The sequence below is a fragment of the Malaya genurostris genome, chromosome 2 (assembly GCF_030247185.1).
Source record: "Malaya genurostris strain Urasoe2022 chromosome 2, Malgen_1.1, whole genome shotgun sequence".
NCBI classification, from domain to species: domain Eukaryota; kingdom Metazoa; phylum Arthropoda; class Insecta; order Diptera; family Culicidae; genus Malaya; species Malaya genurostris.
Genome location: NC_080571.1, coordinates 67,194,072 through 67,218,518, shown reverse-complemented (window position 1 = coordinate 67,218,518; position 24,447 = coordinate 67,194,072). Strand labels below are relative to the sequence as shown.

General features: G+C 37.6%; 1 protein-coding gene across 6 annotated transcripts in view; it reads right to left on the bottom strand.

Annotated features, from left to right (window-relative positions):
- The window catches only part of LOC131432613 (tyrosine-protein phosphatase 10D), a 94,328-nt gene that overhangs the window by 16,562 nt on the left and 53,319 nt on the right, over positions 1–24,447 (bottom strand). For 4 of the 6 annotated variants that reach the window (XM_058598978.1, XM_058598981.1, XM_058598979.1 and 1 more), the window contains exons 2-5: positions 20,869–21,394; positions 20,398–20,442; positions 19,130–20,230; positions 21–452 (exon numbers count right to left, since the gene is read on the bottom strand). In XM_058598978.1, the coding sequence (XP_058454961.1) occupies positions 21–452; positions 19,130–20,230; positions 20,398–20,442; positions 20,869–21,394 (2,104 nt within the window). The remainder of the gene's footprint in view (positions 1–20; positions 453–19,129; positions 20,231–20,397; positions 20,443–20,868; positions 21,395–24,447) is intronic. The other 2 variants (XM_058598980.1, XM_058598983.1) reach the window with 1 other exon arrangement.

Here is a 24,447-nt window from a genome sequence, read left to right as displayed (position 1 = left end):
TAGTACAATATAAGACTTACTAGTACTGGTTTCTGACACGTTATTGCTATAAATTTGTTCGGGGAATTCGGTGGGCCACCAATGGATGATGTACGTTTCTACTCGACCTTCTGGGCGAGGCCACTCCAGGGTGATATTGTTCGAGTCAACCAGTGGCGCGATGTTGGAAACGGGATTCGGGCGAACGGTTTGATTGACCTGCTGTGGATTCGGTGATTCGACCCCATAGCTTACGGTGTTCACCTGGATGGTATATTTCTCTCCCGGTGTCATATCCGTGACGTCTGCCTCCGTTACCTTCACCGAAGGTAATCTAATCCATTGTTTTTCGCTTTCTGTGCGATATCGAATGGAGTATTCTGTGAACTCGGATCGCTCCGGTGGTTTCCAGCGTACCAACACTGAATTACTTGTTACCTTTTCGATTGTCATGTCGCGCGGTGGATTAGGATCTGAAAGTAATCATAATTAGTATGCGTTGTACAACTGAGAATACGTGATTGTGATTAGTAATTTTAATATAAAAATAATATTACATTAAATTTGAGTTCCAAAAGATTAAATTGATTGCAGTTTACAAATTTGATTTTAATTAACAAATAAAATAATATATCTTTGAATTAATTTTCCTCACATTTCGTCACACTAAGCAGTTCATTATAAAAAAACGATTATATGCCCAAAATGCTCAAGAAGCCCCCGTAACAATCAAACCTGAACCGAGCAGTAAAAGCCGAAAATTACGTTTTCGTTCTGCACTTCGATAGGGACATTGACCTTCGGCTCAAAACTAATAAGTGTTCTCTAAATAGCAGAAGCTTTACGTCTGATTAGCGGTTTATGTTGAATCAGCGATGCCAGATAGTTGTAGTGTCATTTCAGTAGATTACCTATTGCCCCGGAAACTTTAGCACGTACAAAAGAAAAAAAAACGTATTTCTATAGATTTCCGTAGAAAAGTATAAATTTCTATAGATTTCCGTTGAAAAATTATAATTTCGGTTGATTTTTTTCTACGGATCCGTAGCTCCGTAGAAAATTACCGAATTCGTCGATCTACGGGGATTTACATTGATCTGACATCACTGTGTTGAGCTGCCAGGTGGCATAATAATTCAACAACTGTTATGCACTGATGAGTCGAAGATGAAATGTAAAGAAAATTAAAAAAAAACAGTTATACTAATTCTTTTGTTAAATTTATAAATGTTTAAATGACTTGTATTTCAGTGACTCGATAGGTGCAATATTGACACATTATTGAAACTAGCAAACATTCCAAAAACTAATGATCTGGTAACAAAATTTTCAGCAGCGGTTTCAGAACCAGTACTGTGCTTGGTGCAATGTATAATATCTTCCATCAAGGTTCAATTACCCGGAAACCGACCATCTCTCTTGAAGAATTCAGTCAACATTTCTTCGATTGTTGCGCTGCTCAAGTGACGAACTTAGAACCATGAAGATAAATTTCAGATTTTGTTTGGAAATTTGAAGAATTTACTGTTTTTTCTATTTTTTTTCTCGAGAATATTTAAAATTTGGTTTTCCTTCATCATTGATAATTCAGTAAATTTTCGCGATATATTTAAATAATATTCATAGAGAAATCGGATGACGTGTATTTGTTACTGTAACAGCCTTTTAAACCCATTTTATTGTGAACGTAAAATGTTTTGAAACCCATTCCAGCTGTTTTTCAAAGAATGACGAATCTTACAAAAGTAAACAAATCGAGTTTCTCTCTTCTACCAATAAATGCTTCAAAATCCTACAATTTTGCCTAAAAAATCGGATTCTACAAAAATATCAATCTTAGTAATACAAAGAACTATAAAGGGTGACACTGTCATTCCATTTGTTTACGTAAGTTTCGCCCTCCGTGTTTCATGCAAACAAACAGGGCGATACTTCAATTGTTACTAAGGAAGGGCGAAACTATTTGTTTTCTTTCTTTTTGATGGTTTCCGAACCATTTACTACTGGAAATAGTAAATGAGACGATAATATTACCCGCGGATTTGTCTTAGTCGCAAAAACCAGCCAATTTCACGAAAAATGCACAAGGGCTTATCTTTATCGTTCACACAGGAAGCATAAAAGTAAACAGATCGAAAAAGGACGAGACTCTTTTTATGTTGATTTATTTAGTGGATATAGACGGAAAGTGGTAAAATTTGCATGCCTTTTAAAGATAAACTAACAATTTATCAACTAATCATGAATTCATCTGAGAATATACAATAATTTCTAAATACGATTTGAAACCAAAGTCGAAACATTAATCGATGTTTTTCTCCATTTTCTGTCAAAGTTAGAACCGCCGTTTTTTTAAAAACAACTGATTTGCATAAAAAGCTATGCTACCAGTGCTGTAAAAAAAAAACGAAAATCAAAAATCATTGGTGTCAATGTTGATCTCGTACATACAAAAATCACTACTAATTTCATCACAAGTGATCTTAGCCAAGGAAAAAATCATCACAAAATCACAACTTATCTGATCTTGTATGATCATGATCATGTCAAGTCGAAATCAGTAAAAATCTAAATTATAAAAAATCACTACTGATCGCTACGATCGGAAATGATTGATGTAGGAAATCATTTCTGATGTGATAAGCAAAAGTGCACGGAGGGACGAGTATATTAGCGAAAATAATAAATTTGCCTAATATGATGCCTACAGAAGAGTTATCATGGGGAATTATGGATTCTCTAAGTTTCGGGAATCTAATGATAGGTGGTAAGCAGAGGTGGATTATAAACCACACAAAGAATGAAATAATTTCTAAGAGTTTGTTTGGTCGGTCGCATCGGAGTTTCATACTTTTATGTATTTGAAATTTATGTTCAATCATAGAGCATGTCATGCAGATGATTAATTTACACTATTTAGCTTGAATATCATACACAGAAGTAACAAGAGTGCAGGTTTTGCTACGGCAATTCAAACGCGCCATTTAAACGCAGCGCCTGCTGTGTGCTCAAACACTGTTCTTCTGTTACTTCTATAAATTAAATTCATGTTAAAAAGCGTTTTATTGTGTTTAATCAAAATAATGCATGAACAATCTCATCAATATCAACCAGCTGGAAATAAAACAAAGTCTTTTGTCGCACTAATCACTAAATTTGCATTTCGTATTGCTATTGCGTAATGATTGCTGTCAAATTAACAATATCAATGTGATTACGATCCAAACTTGTTATTTTCATGAAACCTTCATCTAGCATTTATTTCTCTTAATCTAGTAATCATTTTATCGGTTGCGAAAACGAACACGGGATGCATCAAACGAGAATATATATTGAAACTACGTTAACCGTGCCGTAACGAAGCCGGTATTTTCTCCAACTCTGGTGATACGGATTGTTAAAGGAGAATTTTGCAAAGATACAAAACTGACAATTTTCCATGATTTTGAAAGTCTCATTGTCACGCGTTATCCTTAGTTATAAATTCCTGTAGGATTGCTGTTGTCACTAATTTTCACAGCCCTCAGTGGGGAATAAACAATTTCAGAAGTAGATCGATCGGCACTCATAACGAAGCCGGTATTTTCTCCAACTCTGGTGATACGGATTGTTAAAGGAGAATTTTGCAAAGATACAAAACTGACAATTTTCCATGATTTTGAAAGTCTCATTGTCACGCGTTATCCTTAGTTATAAATTCCTGTAGGATTGCTGTTGTCACTAATTTTCACAGCCCTCAGTGGGGGATAAACAATTTCAGAAGTAGATCGATCGGCACTCATGTCTGGTCTTGACAGTCATGGAGTTTCTCTCTTCTACCAATAAATGCTTCAAAATCCTACAATTTTGCCTAAAAAATCGGGTTCTACAAAAATATCAATCTTAGTAATACAAAGAACTATAAAGGGTGAAACTGTCATTCCATTTGTTTACGTAAGTTTCGCCCTCCGTGTTTCATGCAAACAAACAGGGCGATACTTCAATTGTTACTAAGGAAGGGCGAAACTATTTGTTTTCTTTCTTTTTTGATGGTTTCCGAACCATTTACTACTGGAAATAGTAAATGAGACGATAATATTACCCGCGGATTTGTCTTAGTCGCAAAAACCAGCCAATTTCACGAAAAATGCACAAGGGCTTATCTTTATCGTTCACACAGGAAGCATAAAAGTAAACAGATCGAAAAAGGACGAGACTCTTTTTATGTTGATTTATTTAGTGGATATAGACGGAAAGTGGTAAAATTTGCATGCCTTTTAAAGATAAACTAACAATTTATCAACTAATCATAAATTCATCTGAGAATATACAATAATTTCTAAATACGATTTGAAACCAAAGTCGAAACATTAATCGATGTTTTTCTCCATTTTCTGTCAAAGTTAGAACCGCCGTTTTTTTAAAAACAGCTGATTTGCATAAAAAGCTATGCTACCAGTGCTGTAAAAAAAAAACGAAAATCAAAAATCATTGGTGTCAATGTTGATCTCGTACATACAAAAATCACTACTAATTTCATCACAAGTGATCTTAGCCAAGGAAAAAATCATCACAAAATCACAACTTATCTGATCTTGTATGATCATGATCATGTCAAGTCGAAATCAGTAAAAATCTAAATTATAAAAAATCACTACTGATCGCTACGATCGGAAATGATTGATGTAGGAAATCATTTCTGATGTGATAAGCAAAAGTGCACGGAGGGACGAGTATTTTTTTTTTTTTTCATAAATACGTTTATTTCTTAAGGCAGTTTACATAAGTTTTTCTTCGCCGTAGCATCACTTTTACATAATATTCTTATCCTAATTTAATTCTAACATAGTCACAACGTTTTGCATTTATTAAAACATATTCTCTTATTACTTAAATATCATCTTAGGTAACTCGTCATTAATTATGAAATCTACTCGGAAATATTATTTGAACCAAACGATTAACTTCTATAAATTATAAAATAAGCTGTTATTTTCAGATATTTTGTTAATAATTTCATAAACTGTTTCGAGTTTGTTTGTATCATTACATTATTTTTATTCTAATTTAGCTATTGGTTGAACTCATGGACGCAGCTGGGATCAGAACTAAGTCTTGAAAGAGGCCTTTATTAAATTGAAACTCCAGTTTTCTTTATGAAATGATAAATAAGTTTCATGTATGAAAGGTCACGACAAGCAAGAATGTCTCGAACTGGGATATTGGATAGTCTACCTTGGGTACGCAAAGAATTTATTAGTTGAGATCTGACATCACGATACTCCACGCATGTCCAAACGACATGATCAATATCTCGATAACCTTCGCCACAAGCACAATGATTAGTCTCGGAGAGCCCAATTCGAAGGAGATGTGCATCTAACGTGTAGTGATTGGACATGAGTCTAGACATCACACGAATGAAATCTCTACTCACATCCAGTCCCCTGAACCATGCCTTTGTCGATATTTTCGGAATAATTGAGTGCATCCACCGACCCAGATCATCTTTATCCCAAGAAGCTTGCCAGCTGGCAAGTGTTCTTTGGCGAGACGAGCTATAGAATTCGTTGAAAGCAATTGGTCTCTCATAAATTTCACCCTCAATAGCACCACGTTTGGCTAAAATATCGGCTCTTTCATTGCCAGGAATGGAGCAATGAGCCGGGACCCAGACTATAGTGATTAGATAATTATTGTTCAATATGTCGTTCAGGCACTGTTTTATTTTGCCCAGGAAAAACGGTTCAGTCTTGCCAGTCATGTTTGAGCGAATGGCTTCAATTGCACTCAGACTATCTGTGAAGAGGAAATAATGGTTTGGAATTAATGTGACGATTACACTCAAACTATATTGAACTGCTGCTAGCTCTGCTATATAAACAGATGCAGGTTCTTGAAGCCTAAATGAGGCCGAAACATTATTGTTGAACATACCAAACCCTGTCGCTTCTTCAATTCGCGATCCGTCCGTGTAAAACATTTTCTCAGAGTCAATATGCCTGAACTTACTTGAAAATATTTTTGGGATTTCCGTCGAACGTAGATGATCCGGGATTCCACGCACTTCGCACTGCATGGATGTATCGAAAAATAAAGTTGAGTCAGGGACATTTAGGAGGCTGACACGGATAGGAATATATCTTGAAGGGTTGATTTCCTGTGACATATGGTTAAAATATACTGTCATGAATTTTGTTTGAGATCGAAGCTCGACTAGTCGTTCGAAATTATTAATTACCATGGGATTCAGCACCTCACATCTTATTAGCAGGCGTGATGAAAGCTCCCAAAATCGATCTTTTAATGGAAGAACTCCCGCCAGAACTTCAAGACTCATTGTATGTGTCGAATGCATGCACCCTAAAGCAATTCGCAAACAACGATACTGAATTCGCTCCAGTTTGATAATATGAGAGTTTGCAGCGGAACGAAAGCAAACGCATCCATATTCCATCACTGAAAGTATCGTTGTCTGATACAATTTTATTAGATCTTCCGGATGAGCACCCCACCAAGATCCTGTTATTGTTCGAAGAAAATTTACTCTTTGTTGGCATTTTGTTATCAGAAACCTAATGTGTCCTCCCCACGTGCATTTGGAATCGAACCACACCCCGAGGTATTTAAAAGTTAAAACCTGTTGGATCATTCTTCCCATCATATGGAGCTGAAGCTGCGCGGGATCATGTTTTCTTGAAAAGACGACTAACTCTGTTTTCTCCGCAGAGAATTCGATACCAAGATGAACAGCCCAATCGGACAAGTTATCTAAGGTATCTTGCAATGGTTTATGCAGATCAATAGCTTTGGGTCCAGTAACTGAAACCACGCCATCATCTGCCAATTGTCTTAGTGTACATGGGGTTACTAGACAGCTGTCAATGTCATTTACGTAAAAATTATAGAGGAGCGGACTGAGGCATGAGCCTTGCGGGAGACCCATGTAACTATTTCTGAGTGTTGCCAAATCGCCATGTGAAAAATGCATGTGTTTCTCTGACAAAAGGTTGTGCAAATAATTATTTATAACCGCTGGGAGTCCATTTTGGTGAAGCTTGTCTGAAAGAACATCAATGGAAACTGAATCAAATGCTCCTTTAATGTCTAAAAATACAGATGCCATTTGTTGCTTTTGAGCGAAGGCAATTTGGATGTCAGACGAAAGTAATGCAAGGCAATCATTCGTCCCTTTATTTCTACGGAAGCCAAACTGAGTATCTGACAACAAACCGTTCGTCTCGACCCAAGTGTCGAGACGTCGTAGAATAATTTTTTCGAACAATTTTCTGATGCAGGACAACATCGCAATGGGTCTATATGAGTTGTGATTGGAAGCTGGTTTCCCCGGTTTTTGAATGGCGATAACTTTCACTTGTCTCCAGTCAGGTGGAACAATATTTTGCTCAAGAAACTTGTTGAACAATTCCAACAAACGTCTTTTTGCGAGGTTGGGCAGATTCTTCACCAAGTTGAATTTAATTCTGTCCAACCCTGGAGCGTTATTGTTACAAGACAAGAGTGCTATAGAAAATTCCATCATTGAAAATGGGTTATTAATAAAACCATTATTTGGAGGAGATTCCCGTATAATGCTCTGCGTAGGAACAGAATCTGGGCAAACTTTCCTAGCAAAGTCAAATATCCATCGGTTCGAGTATTCATCACTCTCATTGCCCACGGTACGATTCCTCATTCGTCTGGCCGTGTTCCAAAGAGTGCTCATTGAGGTATCTCTTGACAAACCTTCGACAAAATGTCTCCAATAGCTACATTTTTTGGCTCGAAGTATGCTCTTGTACTTGGTTTCTAAAACCATAAGTTTTTCAAAATTCTGAGGAGTTCCTCCTCCCCGTTTTAGAAACGTCTTGCAAGCATTTTGTTTTGCGAGTTTAGCCTCTGAGCACTCTTTGTCCCACCAGGGGTTGGGAGGCCTTCTGTTAGTCGTTGGCCCAGGAAAGCGTTTAGTTTGGGATTGTTCTGCTGCCTCCAGAATCGAACAAATGAGGAAGTCATATTCTTCAAGTGGAGGGAGCTCTTCCATTGAATTCAAAATACTAGAGATACTACTTTGGTATTTAATCCAGTCGATATTTTTTGTCAAATCATATGGGATACTAGCGGAAGTAGCAATGCAATTGCTACTGCTAATTGAGATGATGATTGGTAAATGATCGCTACCGTGTAAATCAGGCAGTATTTTCCAGGTGCAATCTAGTCGAATTGATGTTGAGCAAAGAGATAGATCTAATGCACTTGGGCGTGCAGGAGGTCTTGGGTGAGGGACGAGTATATTAGCGAAAATAATAAATTTGCCTAATATGATGCCTACAGAAGAGTTATCATGGGGAATTATGGATTCTCTAAGTTTCGGGAATCTAATGATAGGTGGTAAGCAGAGGTGGATTATAAACCACACAAAGAATGAAATAATTTCTAAGAGTTTGTTTGGTCGGTCGCATCGGAGTTTCATACTTTTATGTATTTGAAATTTATGTTCAATCATAGAGCATGTCATGCAGATGATTAATTTACACTATTTAGCTTGAATATCATACACAGAAGTAACAAGAGTGCAGGTTTTGCTACGGCAATTCAAACGCGCCATTTAAACGCAGCGCCTGCTGTGTGCTCAAACACTGTTCTTCTGTTACTTCTATAAATTAAATTCATGTTAAAAAGCGTTTTATTGTGTTTAATCAAAATAATGCATGAACAATCTCATCAATATCAACCAGCTGGAAATAAAACAAAGTCTTTTGTCGCACTAATCACTAAATTTGCATTTCGTATTGCTATTGCGTAATGATTGCTGTCAAATTAACAATATCAATGTGATTACGATCCAAACTTGTTATTTTCATGAAACCTTCATCTAGCATTTATTTCTCTTAATCTAGTAATCATTTTATCGGTTGCGAAAACGAACACGGGATGCATCAAACGAGAATATATATTGAAACTACGTTAACCGTGCCGTAACGAAGCCGGTATTTTCTCCAACTCTGGTGATACGGATTGTTAAAGGAGAATTTTGCAAAGATACAAAACTGACAATTTTCCATGATTTTGAAAGTCTCATTGTCACGCGTTATCCTTAGTTATAAATTCCTGTAGGATTGCTGTTGTCACTAATTTTCACAGCCCTCAGTGGGGGATAAACAATTTCAGAAGTAGATCGATCGGCACTCATGTCTGGTCTTGATCGTATGTGATTTTCCTCCACCAAGATCAAAGCTGATCGAATCATCCAATGATTGATCTTCCATGAATCAAGGATCATTTTAGCTCAAAATCACTACCAATTTTGTGTGACGGAAGATCAGTACCGATTTTGATCGATGTGATTTAAAGATCACCGATCAACTTATCTTAAAAAGAACAGATCAGTAGTGATCGTTATTGGGAAAGATTACAAGCGATCTTCTTCGGCAGTGATCTCGAATTGATGAATTTTTTAATATTGATTTTCTTAACCCTGTAGGGCATAATCATTCATTAGCTAATTATTCATATCTGTGTACCACTAGGAGGATTAAAACAGACGATTGATATGTTTCACTAATTTCAAGCAAATATTTTTGTTCAAAAATAACTTCGATGGTTTCGTAGTTTTAGGGAGATTTTTTTAAAATCTAATGACAGCATGTAATAAACCGAATTTTCTTCATATTTGTATGGTTTGCTATACATGAATTTTATTTATTTTGAATTTGTGATATGGGACATTGAGGGACAGATCCCCCTTTGCTGCTGTGACAATTTTCGACAAAGAGGGGGAGGGAAAAATTGCCAAAAAAACATGATGTCCATTATGGACAGCCCCTAAGTGAAGTTGTGTGGAGTTTTCAAATTTGGGAAATCCTAAATGTGCGAAATTTTTTGCCTTTCTCTATATAAAGGTATTAGAATTGCTGGAAAAACCGACTTTCGATCGAAGAATCGGAGTCGCATAGTGTTATATACCATTCGACTCAGTTCGACGAGAACGGAAAATGTGTGTGTGTGTGTGTGTGTGTGTGTGTGTGTGTGTGTGTGCGTGCGTGCGTGCGTGCGTGCGTGCGAGTGTGTGTGCGTGCGAGTGTGTGTGCGTGCGAGTGTGTGTGTGTGTGTGTGCACTTTTAGAAGATATTTAGACGAGCTCAACTTTCTCAGAGATGGCTGAACCGATTTTAACAAACTTATGCTCGTTTTAAAGCTACTGTCGGGCCATTGATCAAGTTCAAAAATCAAATAGCTGTGACTTTTGGTTCCGGAGATATGATTGTATAAGTGACGTAACCGACAAAAAGCGTTGTATTTTTACGCGCTCAATTTTCTCAGAGATGGCTGAACCGATTTTAACAAACTTATGCTCGTTTGAAAGCTACTGTCGGGCCATTGATCAAATTCAAAGATCAAATGGCTGTGACATTTGGTTCCGGAGATATGATTGTATAAGTGACGTAACCGACAAAAAGCGTTGTATTTTTACGCGCTCAATTTTCTCAGAGATGGCTGAACCGATTTTAACAAATTTGAGCTCGTTTGAAAGCTACTATTGGGCCATTGATCGAGTTCAAAGATCAAATTTCTGTGACTTTTAATTCCAGAGATATGATGGTATAAGTGACGTAACCGAAAAAACACGTTGATTTTTACCGCTCTTATTTTGGGATCACCTCTAATTTCGTAAAGGGCTATTATTCAAAAGTTTAAGCACCTCAAAAAATGATTTCATGCAAATTTTGAGCTAAATCGGACATGCGCAAGAGGTGCTGCCCGGCGGTTCAGGTTTGAAGATTTTCGATCTTGAAAAAGTTCCATAGGGGGAAGTACATGAAATTTCCGAAATCGAAAATTTTTTTTTGATGCCGAAACTCTTAAAATTGCATGAAACGTCGAGATTTAGTGTAATCTTAAAAAAAAATTTTTTCTGAAAAAATCGACTTTCTGGGACTTTTGAAATTTTGATATTTTTAGTCCCAGAAAGTCGATATTTTCAAAAAAAAAAAAAAAAATTCGAGATGACACTAAATCTCGACGTTTCATGAAATTCTAAGACTTTTGGCATCAAAATTTTTTTTTCGATTTCGAAAATTTCATGTATGATTTTGGTGATTTTTCAAGATATATGAAAATTCCACTAAGTGGATTAAGAAGGGTTTTTTTTAGATTAGCATCACCCAGGCCCGTGCGCAGGGGGCGGTTTTGGGGGTTTTAACCCCCCCCATGAAGAATTTTTTTTAAATTAAGTTTCATGAACAATGGAGTACTTATTATATTAACACGTTGACTGCCACGACCATTTTCAGAATTCCGGTCTAAAAAACCAATTGTATTTAATCATTTTATATTATTAAAGACTATAATTATATTACATAGTAATCATCAAAAAGCATAGAACATTGATTTTTTGTTCTCTTCCCAGAAGCCATCTATCCATATTAGCACTGATATGCTACGAGTTTAAGCGTAGCTACGCGACAATGGAAAGTAAACACAGTACGAGATAACTCGTAGTCGGCGTCCTAGCAAAGAACGGAATATACGAGTTATCTCGTAGTCAACGTGTTAAAGTGCAAATAACTTGATCACCCCCACCCCCCCCCCCCCCCCGCTTCAATGATTTCTGCACACGAGCCTGTCAGAATTCGTTTTACATTATCAATATAGTGGATGAGCCGCCTTTTCGCCTTTTGGACACCCCCCTCTCCCCTTGAAACCCCCCCCATGGATGATTCCTGCGCACGGGCCTGGCATCACCTTTCTCATACAAATAGGCAACGCAAATGTGAAGCACTAGTTTGGAAAAATGATGCTGACTGTGTGACATAAACACTAAAGCATGCTTTCGTGAATTACTCGATTCAATCTGAATCAATTGATGTCAAATTAGTATCCTAAATTATATAATAACAGTATGAAATATATTTTCATGACACTGTTATGAAAGAAGAGAAAGGCATTATCACACCACTAGGTGGATTAAGAAGGTTTTTTTACTCATATTCGCAAGGTTAACGCCATCTGCAGTCATTCAAACTCACATAAATTGAAAAATTTGCCTAAAAATTTTCAAAAAGCAAGCTTAATTTTTTTTTTTTTTTCATAAATACGTTTATTTCATAGGCAATATACATAAGTTTTTCTTCGCCGTGGCATCCACAATACATAGTAGTTTAAACCTAATACATTTCGAATATCATATTAGTATGTTGGTACTCATTAGTTAATCTAAACACTGTTTTTATCAAGCGAGTTGCTATTTTAAATTACATTAAATAAAATACATTTATTTTGTACATGATCTTATAACTATTTCAGGATTGTTTGTATCAGTTCACCACTTATATTCAATATCCTATAGTTGGCTATTGGTTGAACTCATGGAAGAGAAAACAGTTTAACATAAAATAAAATTTAAATTGGAACTCCAATGGATTTAATGAAATGATAAAGAAGTTTCATGTATGGAAGGTCACGACAAGCAAGAATGTCGCGAACTGGGACATTGGATAGTCTACCTTGGGTACGCAAGGAATTTATTAGTTGAGATCTGACATCACGAAACTCCACGCATGTCCAAACAACATGGTCAATATCGCGGTAACCTTCGCCGCAAGCACAATGATTAGTCTCGGAAAGTCCAATTCGAAGGAGATGTGCATCTAACGTGTAGTGATTGGACATGAGTCTGGACATCACACGAATGAAATCTCTACTCACATCCAGTCCCCTGAACCATGCCTTTGTCGATATTTTAGGAATAATTGAGTGCATCCACCGACCCAGATCATCTTTATCCCAAGAAGCTTGCCAGCTGGCAAGTGTTCTTTGGCGAGACGCGCTATAGAATTCGTTGAAAGCAATCGGTCTCTCATAAATTTCACCCTCAATAGCACCACGTTTGGCTAAAATATCGGCTCTTTCATTGCCTGGAATGGAGCAATGAGCCGGAACCCAAACTATTGTGATTAGATAATTATTATTCAATATGTCGTTCAGACACTGTTTTATTTTACCCAAGAAAAACGGTTCATTTTTGCCAGCAGCGTTTGAGCGAATGGCTTCAATTGCACTCAGACTATCTGTGAAGAGGAAATAATGGTTTGGAGATAATGTGACGATTACATTCAAGCTATAATGAACTGCTGCTAACTCTGCTATATAAACAGATGCAGGTTCTTGAAGCTTGAATGAGGCCGAAACATTATTGTTGAACATACCAAACCCTGTCGCTTCTTCCATTCGCGATCCGTCCGTGTAAAACATTTTCTCAGAGTTAATATGCCTGAACTTACTTGAAAATATTTTTGGGATTTCCATAGAGCGTAGGTGGTCCGGGATTCCACGCACTTCGCGCTGCATGGATGTGTCGAAAAATAAAGTTGAGTCAGGTACATTTAGGAGGCTGACACGGATAGGAATATATCTTGAAGGGTTGATTTCCTGTGACATATGGTTAAAATATACTGTCATGAATTTTGTTTGAGATCGAAGCTCGACTAGTCGTTCGAAATTATTAATTACCATGGGATTCAGCACATCACATCTTATTAGCAGGCGTGATGAAAGCTCCCAAAATCGATCTTTTAATGGAAGAACTCCCGCCAGAACTTCAAGACTCATTGTATGTGTCGAATGCATGCAGCCTAAAGCAATTCGCAAACAACGGTACTGAATTCGCTCAAGTTTGATAATATGAGAATTTGCAGCGGAACGAAAACAAACGCATCCATATTCCATCACTGAAAGTATCGTTGTCTGATACAATTTTATTAGATCTTGCGGATGAGCACCCCACCAAGACCCTGTTATTGTTCGAAGAAAATTTACTCTTTGTTGGCATTTCGTTATCAGATACCTAATGTGTCCTCCCCACGTGCATTTGGAATCAAACCACACCCCGAGGTATTTGAAAGTCAAAACCTGTTCGATTATTCTTCCCATCATATGAAGCTGAAGTTGCGCGGGATCATGCTTTTTTGAAAAGACGACCAGCTCTGTTTTCTCCGCAGAGAATTCGATACCAAGATGAACAGCCCAAACGGACAATTTATCTAAGGTATCTTGCAATGGTTTTTGCAGATCAATAGCTTTGGATCCAGTAACTGAAACCACGCCATCATCTGCCAATTGTCTTAGTGTACATGGGGTTACTAGACAGCTGTCAATGTCATTCACGTAAAAATTATAGAGGAGCGGACTGAGGCATGAGCCTTGCGGGAGACCCATGTAGCTAATTCTGATTGTTGCCAAATCGCCATGTGAAAAATGCATGCGTTTCTCTGACAAAAGGTTGTGCAAATAATTATTTATAACCGCTGGGAGTCCATGTTGGTGGAGCTTGTCTGAAAGAACATCAATGGAAACTGAATCAAATGCTCCTTTAATGTCTAAAAATACAGATGCCATTTGTTGCTTTTGAGCGAAGGCAATTTGGATGTCAGACGAAAGTAATGCAAGGCAATCATTCGTCCCTTTATTTCTACGGAAGCCAAACTGAGTATCTGACAACAAACCGTTCGTCTCGACCCAAGTGTCGAGACGTCGTAGAATAATTTTTTCGAACAATTTTCTGATGCAGGACAACATCGCAATGGGTCTATATGAGTTGTGATTGGAAGCTGGTTTCCCCGGCTTTTGAATGGCGATAACTTTCACTTGTCTCCAGTCAGGTGGAACAATATTTTGCTCAAGAAACTTGTTGAACAATTCCAACAAACGTCTTTTTGCGAGGTCGGGCAGATTCTTCACCAAGTTGAATTTAATTCTGTCCAATCCAGGAGCGTTATTGTTACAAGACATGAGTGCTATGGAAAATTCCATCATTGAAAAGGGGCTATCAATGGAATCATCATTTGAAGAAGACTCCCTAACAATGCTATGCGTAGGAACGGAATCTGGACAAACTTTCCTCGCAAAATCAAATATCCATCGATTCGAGTACTCCTCACTCTCATTTCCTACGTTACGATTCCTCATTCGTCTGGCCGTATTCCAAAGAGTGCTCATTGAGGTTTCTCTTGACAAACCTTCCACAAAATGTCTCCAATAGCTGCATTTCTTAACCCGAAGTATGTTCTTGTACTTGGTTTCTAAAACCAAGAATTTTTCAAAATTCTGAGGAGTTCCTCCTCCTCGTTTTAAAAACGTCTTGAAAGCATTTTGTTTCGCGTGTTTAGCATCTGAGCACTCTTTGTCCCACCAAGGATTTGGAGGTCTTCTGTTAGACGATGGACCAAGAAATCGTTTGGTTTGGGCTTGTTCTGCGGCCTCCAGAATCGAACAAACGAGGAAGTCATATTCTTCAAGTGGGGGAAGCTCTTCCATTGAAGTTAAGACACTTGAAATATTACTTTGGTATTTAATCCAGTCAATATTTTTTGTCAAATCATATGGAATATTAACTGAATTAGCAATGCCTTTGTTACTGCTAATTGAGATGATGATTGGTAAATGATCGCTACCATGTAAATCAGGAAATACTTTCCAGGTGCAATCTAGTCGAATTGAAGTCGAACAAAGAGATAAATCTAATGCACTTGGACGTGCAGGAGGTCTTGGGATCCGTGTCATGCTACCCATATTTAGTACCGTCATGCTAAAATTGTCGCAAATATTATATATTAGAGATGATCTGCTATCATTGTAAACGGAACCCCACATCATTCCGTGCGAATTGAAATCTCCTAAAATCAAACGTGGAGCAGGAAGGGCTTCGACAATTTCATTAAGCTGTCGTTGTCCAACTTGAGCTCTTGGAGGAATATATACCGAAGCAATGCAAATGTCCTTTCCTTTAATGTTTATTTGACAAGCAACAACTTCTATACTAGAAGTCGAAGGAATGTTTAATCTATAAAAGGAATAACATTTCTTAATTCCTAAAAGCACTCCACCATACGGGGAGTCTCTGTCGAGACGTATAATGTTAAAGTCATTAAAATTTAAGGCTATGTTTGATGTAAGCCATGTTTCGCACAAAGCAAATACATCACATTTTTGACTATGCAACAAAACTTTAAATGAATCAAGTTTTGGCATGATGCTTCGACAATTCCACTGCAGGACAGTGATTGAATCATTTGCGGCGGATGATAAATTATCCATCAAATGATACAAAACCTGTAAGAGCTGGCCATTGAGCTGATAACTGTTTCAAAAAAGTTCTAGCTATTGGAAGGAATGCTGTTATGATGGTCTTTAGAGGTTCAGAAATATTGAATGCAGCGAAAATCCATTCTACAATTTCCGAAAATTTCAGTAATCCTGTTGGTGAATGTGAAATGGAGCCCACTGGATTATTGTCTTTTCTTGAGCTAGTTCCTGGATTGGTTTGTGAATTTGACAAACCAGGAGGCACAGTTTTTGGTTTTAAATTTGGCTTTTTAGCTTTAACACGGGGATCTTTTTTTGAAGGTATAATTTTAGGTGTCTTTTTTGGTATTTTGTGGTTTGTTAATCTCCTCTTAACAGACCCTTGAGGAGTGACAAACGAGGTATCTTCACTATTTCCGTCAGAGTCAGATTCCTCTGGCTCCGCAAGATTTGAAAAACCGTTTTCGGTTTCCAAAGGGGAGACATGTATGACCGTTTTGAGCATTTCTGCATATGTGCGCTTAGACCGTGCTTTTAAAGAAAGCTTCATTTTGTCTTTACGCAGCTTAAATGCAGCGCACACTGAAAGATCATCATGAGGGCTTTCCCCACAATAAACACATTTTTCAACATCTTTATCGCAAAGATTATCCTTATGAGGCCCTTGACATTTGATACATTTGGACTTATTACTACAGTAAGTAGCTGTATGTCCGAATTTTTTACAGTTCGTGCAATTCATAACATGCGGTACGAAAAGCCGAACAGGAAGACGAATTTTATCGATATAGACATGGCTAGGCAATGCAGATCCGGCAAATGTTACGCGAAACGAATCTGAGGGACGATAAGACTTTTTTCCATCGACAATAGATGCTGAGTACAATTGTTTGCACTCGAGTATCTTAACTCCCTCAAGCATGGAGTTTTTAAAACGGCCAACTCCATTTTTAAGTAAATCATCTGCTGTCAGACTTGCTTCAGTCACAACACCGTCAATTTCTACCTCCTTCGATGGAATGTAAACTCGATATTCAATAGCAAATAATTTACAGGTTACAATATCGTTTGCCTGTTTCAAGTCGTTAACTACAACTCGAATTTTATCTCTATTAACCTTACAGATTTCTTTAACTTCAGAGAAATGTGATGTCAAATCCTTTGTAATTTGCATCAAGTTTAAAATCTTTTCTTTTTTTCGAAGATAGACTATCCATGGCCCAGTGGTACCCTGTGGATAATGTTTAGCCCTCGGAGTATTTAAACTTTTACTAGTATCCGGAATCGGATTCGGATGATCTTCCATGAGATCATCCATTACATTAAATTTTTTTTGTAAATTAATAATACCAAAATAAAAACTTATGTTTAGTAAAATTTCAGATATAAGAAATAAAAAATAAATTAAATTAAATCTACCTTGTAGCTGATGTCTCTGTTCCTTTATCGTGAAGAACGACGTGAAGCTCTTCCAACGATTTCCAATTGGCAGTCTTTTGCTGTTTCCAATTGGCAGTCTTCTGTCGTTTACTGCTATCTCAGTTGCTCTGCCGTCGTTGTGAACACCACTGCACTTGCTGTACCTGACCCCAGGTACAGTGCTTTTGCTCTTGGTGGCGATCAAATGCGATGCTTGCAGTGTAGCACCTCGCGATATATGCCGTCTCTTTTGATCCTACGCAGCGTACAAATTCTGGTACCTGGTAGATCAGCACTGGGTTGCTTTAGCACCTCTGTGCCTTTGCACCCCTTCGTCTTCGCACCTTTATGCGATGGCACCTCTGTGACTCGTCACTTCTATGCTCTCGCACCTCTGTGTCTCTACACCTCTGTGCGTATGAACGGGATGGCCTTCGTTGCTAGCTTTCCAGTCGGGAAACGCCCCGAATATTGCGTTTGCTATGGGCAGTTTAACTACCTGAAGCTTAGAATTGTCTCGGTAGCAGCCGTTAACTCACGAGCCAGTACAATCGAAACACAACCTCTTCGCTTGAATGGTTTTTACTGAATGATCAAAACCTAAAGCAAGCTTAATTATCGGAAGCATTATTAAAAAACTTGTTATAAACACGCTGGATTCTTCAATATGCAAATTCTTAAATACGAGCATGTTAAAAAATAAAAATCTTTATCCGTACTCGAAGAAATAAATCGTCTAAACACGAACCTGTCAGATTCGGGTTCAAACAATCTTATAATACTTGATATAATTCACCATTTAAAGAGACAACACACTTGCTGAGATATGAACAACCGAAAATTTAAAACAACGGAGATTCTACTTTTCATCTGAGAGGTAGTTTGCATTTATCGAGATTTTCCGTTTCGGGAAGACTATAAATCATCGAGACCTTCGTTTCTTTTGGAAAGGAATGGCCGAAATTATCGGTGCATGCAAGTTATTGCCGAGATTTTAGGCAATTAATTGAAATGAAATTTTAAATATAAAATAAACATTTCAGTTAAAATTCGTTATTATCAATTTGGCGGTTGTAGGCTCAGAAATGTAAAAAAAGAACAATATATCAGATGAATAAGAATCTAAGCTTTTATACAGTAGAATGGATGCACTTTCCTTGTCATTTTCATTTTGATTTTCCGCAGAAAATCAGATTCAGGCTGCAATGAAAGCAATGGCTCTATACAAAAATTAAATATTCTAGGAAATATATCATACCGGAATACAATGTATAATTTCATGCAGTAGATTGGCGTTACGAGGATCTTTATCCCAGGTGTTCTGGGATTTTCTGGGATATTTCTTGTCACGAATAATCGCCAAACATTTAATGAGAATATGTTTAATATGAGAAGTTGTTTAAAAGCTGTTTACCGAGATTTCGGCAAATTAGTTTGCTGATTACGGTAAAACGACTAATAACTGGTAAACACGGTAATGTAATCGAATATCAGTATAACATTTTGAATTGCCGAGAAATCGAAAATAATGATCCGATTAATTTGAAAAAAACCTATTTTTGCCGAAATTTCAGTAAAATTTCGATTCGCCGTTCCTTTTTGGTATCTTTTTTCGCCGAGATCAAAATTAATATTTAAATTATTAAAATTTACAGAAACTCATACTCACAGACCGCTTGGAAATATGAATGGGGCTCGCTTCTCAGTCCGTGGCTTACGGCAAATACCTTCACTTCGTAGCCGGCTCCCGGGTATAAATTTGTAAACACTAGCCTAGATTCGGTGGTAAGTACTATTTTGCCATCGTTGGTATCGTTGCGGGTGTAAGTGACCTCGTATTTCTCCTGCCGTGAGTTGACGTCACTCTTCCAGCTTATGTTGAGTCCTTCGCGGATCGACTTCAAGTCCTCAATGATCGGCGACGATGGTCTCGTTACGACAAATATGACCGTTTCATTGGATTCCATCTTCTTCGAAATGGCCTGCACAGTGATAGAGTAATTTCTTCCTGGTAGCAATGATTCTAACGCGAAGGTGGTTTTGTCGGTATTCATTGTGCTAGCATCTCCGTTGTTCGTTTCCAGCTCATGGTAACTGATCTTGTACTCGTCTTGAGTACTGGCATCATCTGGAGCCCATGATATAGTAATGATGCCCGTTTTACTGTCAGTGAAGGTGTAGAGATTCTTGACTGGCAATGGTTTCAGTGTAACCTCTCCGGTGGCAGGCCAGGAGGTTACCTTACCTGAGACTGTCTTAACAATAACTTGATAAGTCTTGCCGGGATCTAGATTGTCTTTGAACTCCAGCGACGCCATGTTTTCGTTATCGTTACGTATGACTGCCTGCTGACGTCGGGTGGCCGATATGGATACTTGATACTTGTCGAATTCGCTGATACCTTTTGGAGCTTCCCAGAGCACCTTAAATGAGTTCTCGGTTACTGCTTTTTTGTCGAACGTTACATTCATCGGTCGCAGTGGAACCGTTCTGTACTGTGCAGTCGTCGGTAGTGAAATTTCATCTTCGGACATCGTCTGCACGGAGATGTTGTATGCTCGACCTGGGACCAGCCCTTTGAATGCTGCCTGAGCTGGGCCTGGTGGTTCACCTTCTTTCTGTACGTACAAAACACTACCCAAAGCATCCGGTGGCTCGATAGATACTTTGTAATGGGTATAAATTCCTGCCGGATATGGTGGTTGCCACAGGACAAGTAACGTGGTTTCATTGCGGAACCATACGATGAATTTCCCGGGAGTGTTTGGTTCTAATAGAAGAAAAACAAAATACATATATTAGAACAAGTGATGTGATAGAATATTTCTCGACATTTTAGTATGTTCAATTGTACACACACGTAGCACAGCTCAGGCTGAACCTATGTGATGGGGGCTCTAATTACAAGCATGCGGATTTAAAAGCTACTAGCATTACCTCGCAGGATTTTTATTTCCAACAGGTCTTTATGACGATAGCGTTCTACGTGAAAGTGGTCCCCGCATTGTATTAAATATTATTGGTTAGTGTTAGCGTGAGTAATACAGTTACCCGTTACGAGTTAGGAAGAGAGAAAGAAAGAAACAGAAAATGTGACTGAGTAAATTTGTTAGCCATTGTCCGTTGAAATTATGATGTGGTACGAGTTTGTATGATACAAACAAATTTGTGCTTATGCTATTCAATTGAAACATCCGCTCGCCGGGTGCTGGCTCTTCAAGAGGATTGTTGTGCAGCTCTCCTTGCGTTGGTTCAGTCTCCATCCCACGCGCATATTTCAATGACTCTACGATTCGATCATAAACACTAGGTTAAAGCTAAAGCCAGTTAATCCTTCACCACGGCGAAACTGGGTTAGTTGTTCAATATTATCTCAATAAACAAATAACTGTGGAAGAAAAAACTTACTTGTAGTGAAGTTTCGACTAGTGTAAGCGACCGATTCTTTGCCATCGAAAACCGTGTACGCCTGCACCTGGTAGGTGGCACCCGGTGTCAAATCTCTCAACACATGCTGGAACTGATTGTCCTCGACGGCGACGGTTTGATTGGTGGCAAAATTATCGGACAGCCCCAGGATTTTCAGCTTGAACGCCGAATAGTTTCCCTGTGACGGTGGACTCCAGCTGATGATAGCACTTTTTCCCGAGCGTACTGCGACAGACAGATTCGAGGGTGGATCCGGGGCAGTCGTAATTGACACTGTCCACGTGAGCCAATCATGATGGGTCGAGTTGGTGTAGTACAGCCAGAAGTTGTACCTCGTACCGGGCTGTCCGTTCGAAAACTGGATCTCGTCGCCAACGTCGCGCGACGCAATTGTGGCGTTCGGTGCTGGATTACCCACCGGGGGGTAGTAATCGAGACGGTAGTATGAATCATCGAGACCGAGATTTCCGGGAATTTCTATCACAAGGTCGGCACTTCGACAAATCTGAAACAAAGATGAGAAAAAGTTTCTTTGTTAGGGTTTCGTTTTGAAAAAAAGTCGTTCATAAGAAGTTTGATTCCATGATGTTGATAGAATATTAAATCTGAAAAATAATAGGAAATTTAATGATAAATTAAATATTTAATACTGAAAATTTAGCTGTTCTCGTTACAGACAACTGAGGTAATTTGACGGGGTGATGGAAAGACGTGATGATGGTTCGAAAATTTGAAAAAATCTCGGATTTAGAAAAGAAATTTGTGATATAATGCCGCGCCTCTTACATCCATGTTCATTAATTTGTAGGTTATGTCAGTTACTTGTTGAATGAGCCGACTTTGGCTATATCGATTTCTAATTACCGACTGCGGAAGTATCGGAAATAGTGATCAAAAACTCCAAATCGGAGTTTAATTTCCTCAGAATTGACTAAATCGATTTACACAAACTTAGGCTCAAACGAAAGGTCTTATAGTTCTATAGGTTGCTAGAGAATTTTATCCAGATCCGACTTTCGGTTTCGGGTTTACAGAGTGAAGTGTGTTTAAAATGTTCAAAGCTGTTCAAATACTTGGTTCACAGTACTTGGCTTCGGAAGTACCGAAAATAGTGGTCAAAAACTTCAAAACTCACTTCATTCTCTCACAGGCCCCTTTAGAGGCGGGTAGGGTCTAACACTTTTGAAAAATCTTTTTTTTTATTTTCTTATAGTAAAACATTTCAAGAATATTCTGTTAAATTTTCAAGTATATCGGAACCAATCTCTGGAAAATATGGGCCTTTACCTTTGCCTATCTCATATTGCGAAGAAGCTAGAGCTCGGCGTACAGACCCAAGTGTTCTGCTTCGATTGACTTGAAAATTTGACAAAACATTCTTGAAATGTTTTATGACAAAATACAAAGATAAAATGTGATTTAGCGAAAGTGTTAGACCTACTATTGCACCGATTTTTTTCAAATACTAAAACTACTTCACCGATTTTTTTTTCAAATTTTTCACATTCTTTCTATATATAAAAACCAGACCCCAAAGTTCTCCTTTTCATTTTTTTCAAACTGGCAGATTTAAATTTATTTAGTTGAACGATAGACTTTCTTCTTATTCTTATTTCTCGATCAACCCAAATGACAGTGACGTTATAAATGTCATTGAATATTCGCTCATTTTGTGAATGTGTTAGTGTAAAAGTCAGGCGACTTACGCCATTTCACTAGAATCCAACTAGAGGAATGGATGATGCTGACTAAGGTAGGCCTTTTTGTTGATTTCCAGCGAACTTTAATAGTTTATGCTGGATTTCTAAGAAGAACTGGTTATTTACTAGTTCTGTATATCCGAAAAACTTTAATTAGGTAGTAATGTTTTTATTTTAAAATAAACTGAAAATCAGTACGAAACGGGAAGAATAAGAAGAAAACGGATTGACAATTCAGTCCGAATCTTCTCACTCAATTCCGACAGATTTCTGTATCAACCGCTTGTAGGTGAAATTGGAGTTGGAATTTAATCGGAATTCATTATAATTTTCATATGGAATTTCGAATGAAAATTTCTCACTGATTGTGGGATCCATTCCGCTAGCTGGAGTGTAATAAAATGGCGTAAGTCGCCTAACTTTTACACTAACACATTCATAAAATGAGTGAAAACTCAATGACATTTATAATGTCACTGTCACTCGAATTGATCGAGCACCCAACTTAGGCGAAAATTATAGCACTTAAAAATCGAGCGATCGAGTAAGTATTTATTACTTAGTCCGTCATTTCGATAATAAGGGGAGGCTGCTATTGAATTTTATTTCAATCCGACTCCCGGTTCCGGAACTAGAAAGTGTTATGTGTTTAAAATTGTAAACCGTCACTTGAAGTGAAGCTGCAGAAACGGAAAAAATTTTCTTGATTTTTTCATAATTGTTCTCAAATTGAAAAGGTTATGTTAGTTTGTATGGGTTATCACTTTGAATTCGAAGATAATGCAGAATTTTCAATAGAAGCTTTAACACATAACAATCGAACAATCATGTTACCAAAAAAGAACCGTGCTGAAAAAAATCGAACCAACATACTACGCTGAGGAGTACTGCATTCAATCTTTTAATCACTCAGAAACTATGGTATAGAAAATTGTGTCTAATTTTGATTCCAAGCGTCATTTCATTGTGACTCGTTCAAAACCTTGCAATCTATGGTTTGTTTGATTGGTATTACGACAAGTTATCTAATTGAAAGCATATTTAGTTTTCAAGGTCAGCAAACAGCAGATCTGAAACCAAAAACAGTAGCGTACATAGTTCCAGAAAAACCTTTCATTTGCCATTAGTTTGATCAAAATCGGTACAGCCACAGACACTTGCTCAGTCCGTCGAGCTGAATCGATTGGTTTATGATACTCGGCCCTCCGGGTCTCGAAAAAGTTTGTTCTAAGTTTGAGCAAACTTTATACCTATTTTTATGCTTATAAAAAAATCGATTTTCAAGATTTTTTTTAAATTTCATGCAATTTAAGAAAATTATATTTTTTCGTATACATTTGCGAAGCTATGTGTTTTGTATTATGAGAATCTCAAAAATCATGATTTTTTTTTAATATTTGTCTATTACACGTATTTCTGAGTTTATGCGATACAAATCCCCCGCATAAAAAACGCATTAACAAGAATTACTGAAAAAACGACTTGTTATCGAGGCTACACTCAGCTTGATGAGATAGGAGACTGTTTGTGTGAGTACGCATTTTTCTCTTCGCTCAATTGTGTCAGAGATGCCTGAACCAATTTAGGCAATTTTATGCTCGTTTGAAAGTTATAGGTCACTGATCAAGTTCGAAAAAACAAATGATGCACAACTCATCCTAATTGTAATGTTTCAATTTCTTGTGTTCCAATGGTAACAATAAATCAAACTGATCACACTAATCAACTGTAACTCCGGAATCGGAACTCGGTTTCGGATGAAATTTAATAGACAGCACTACCTGTAATGTGAATTTAAATTATCGAAAATCAATGTGTCTTCTTAAACATGGATAACGGTTTAATGATAGCATTTTTA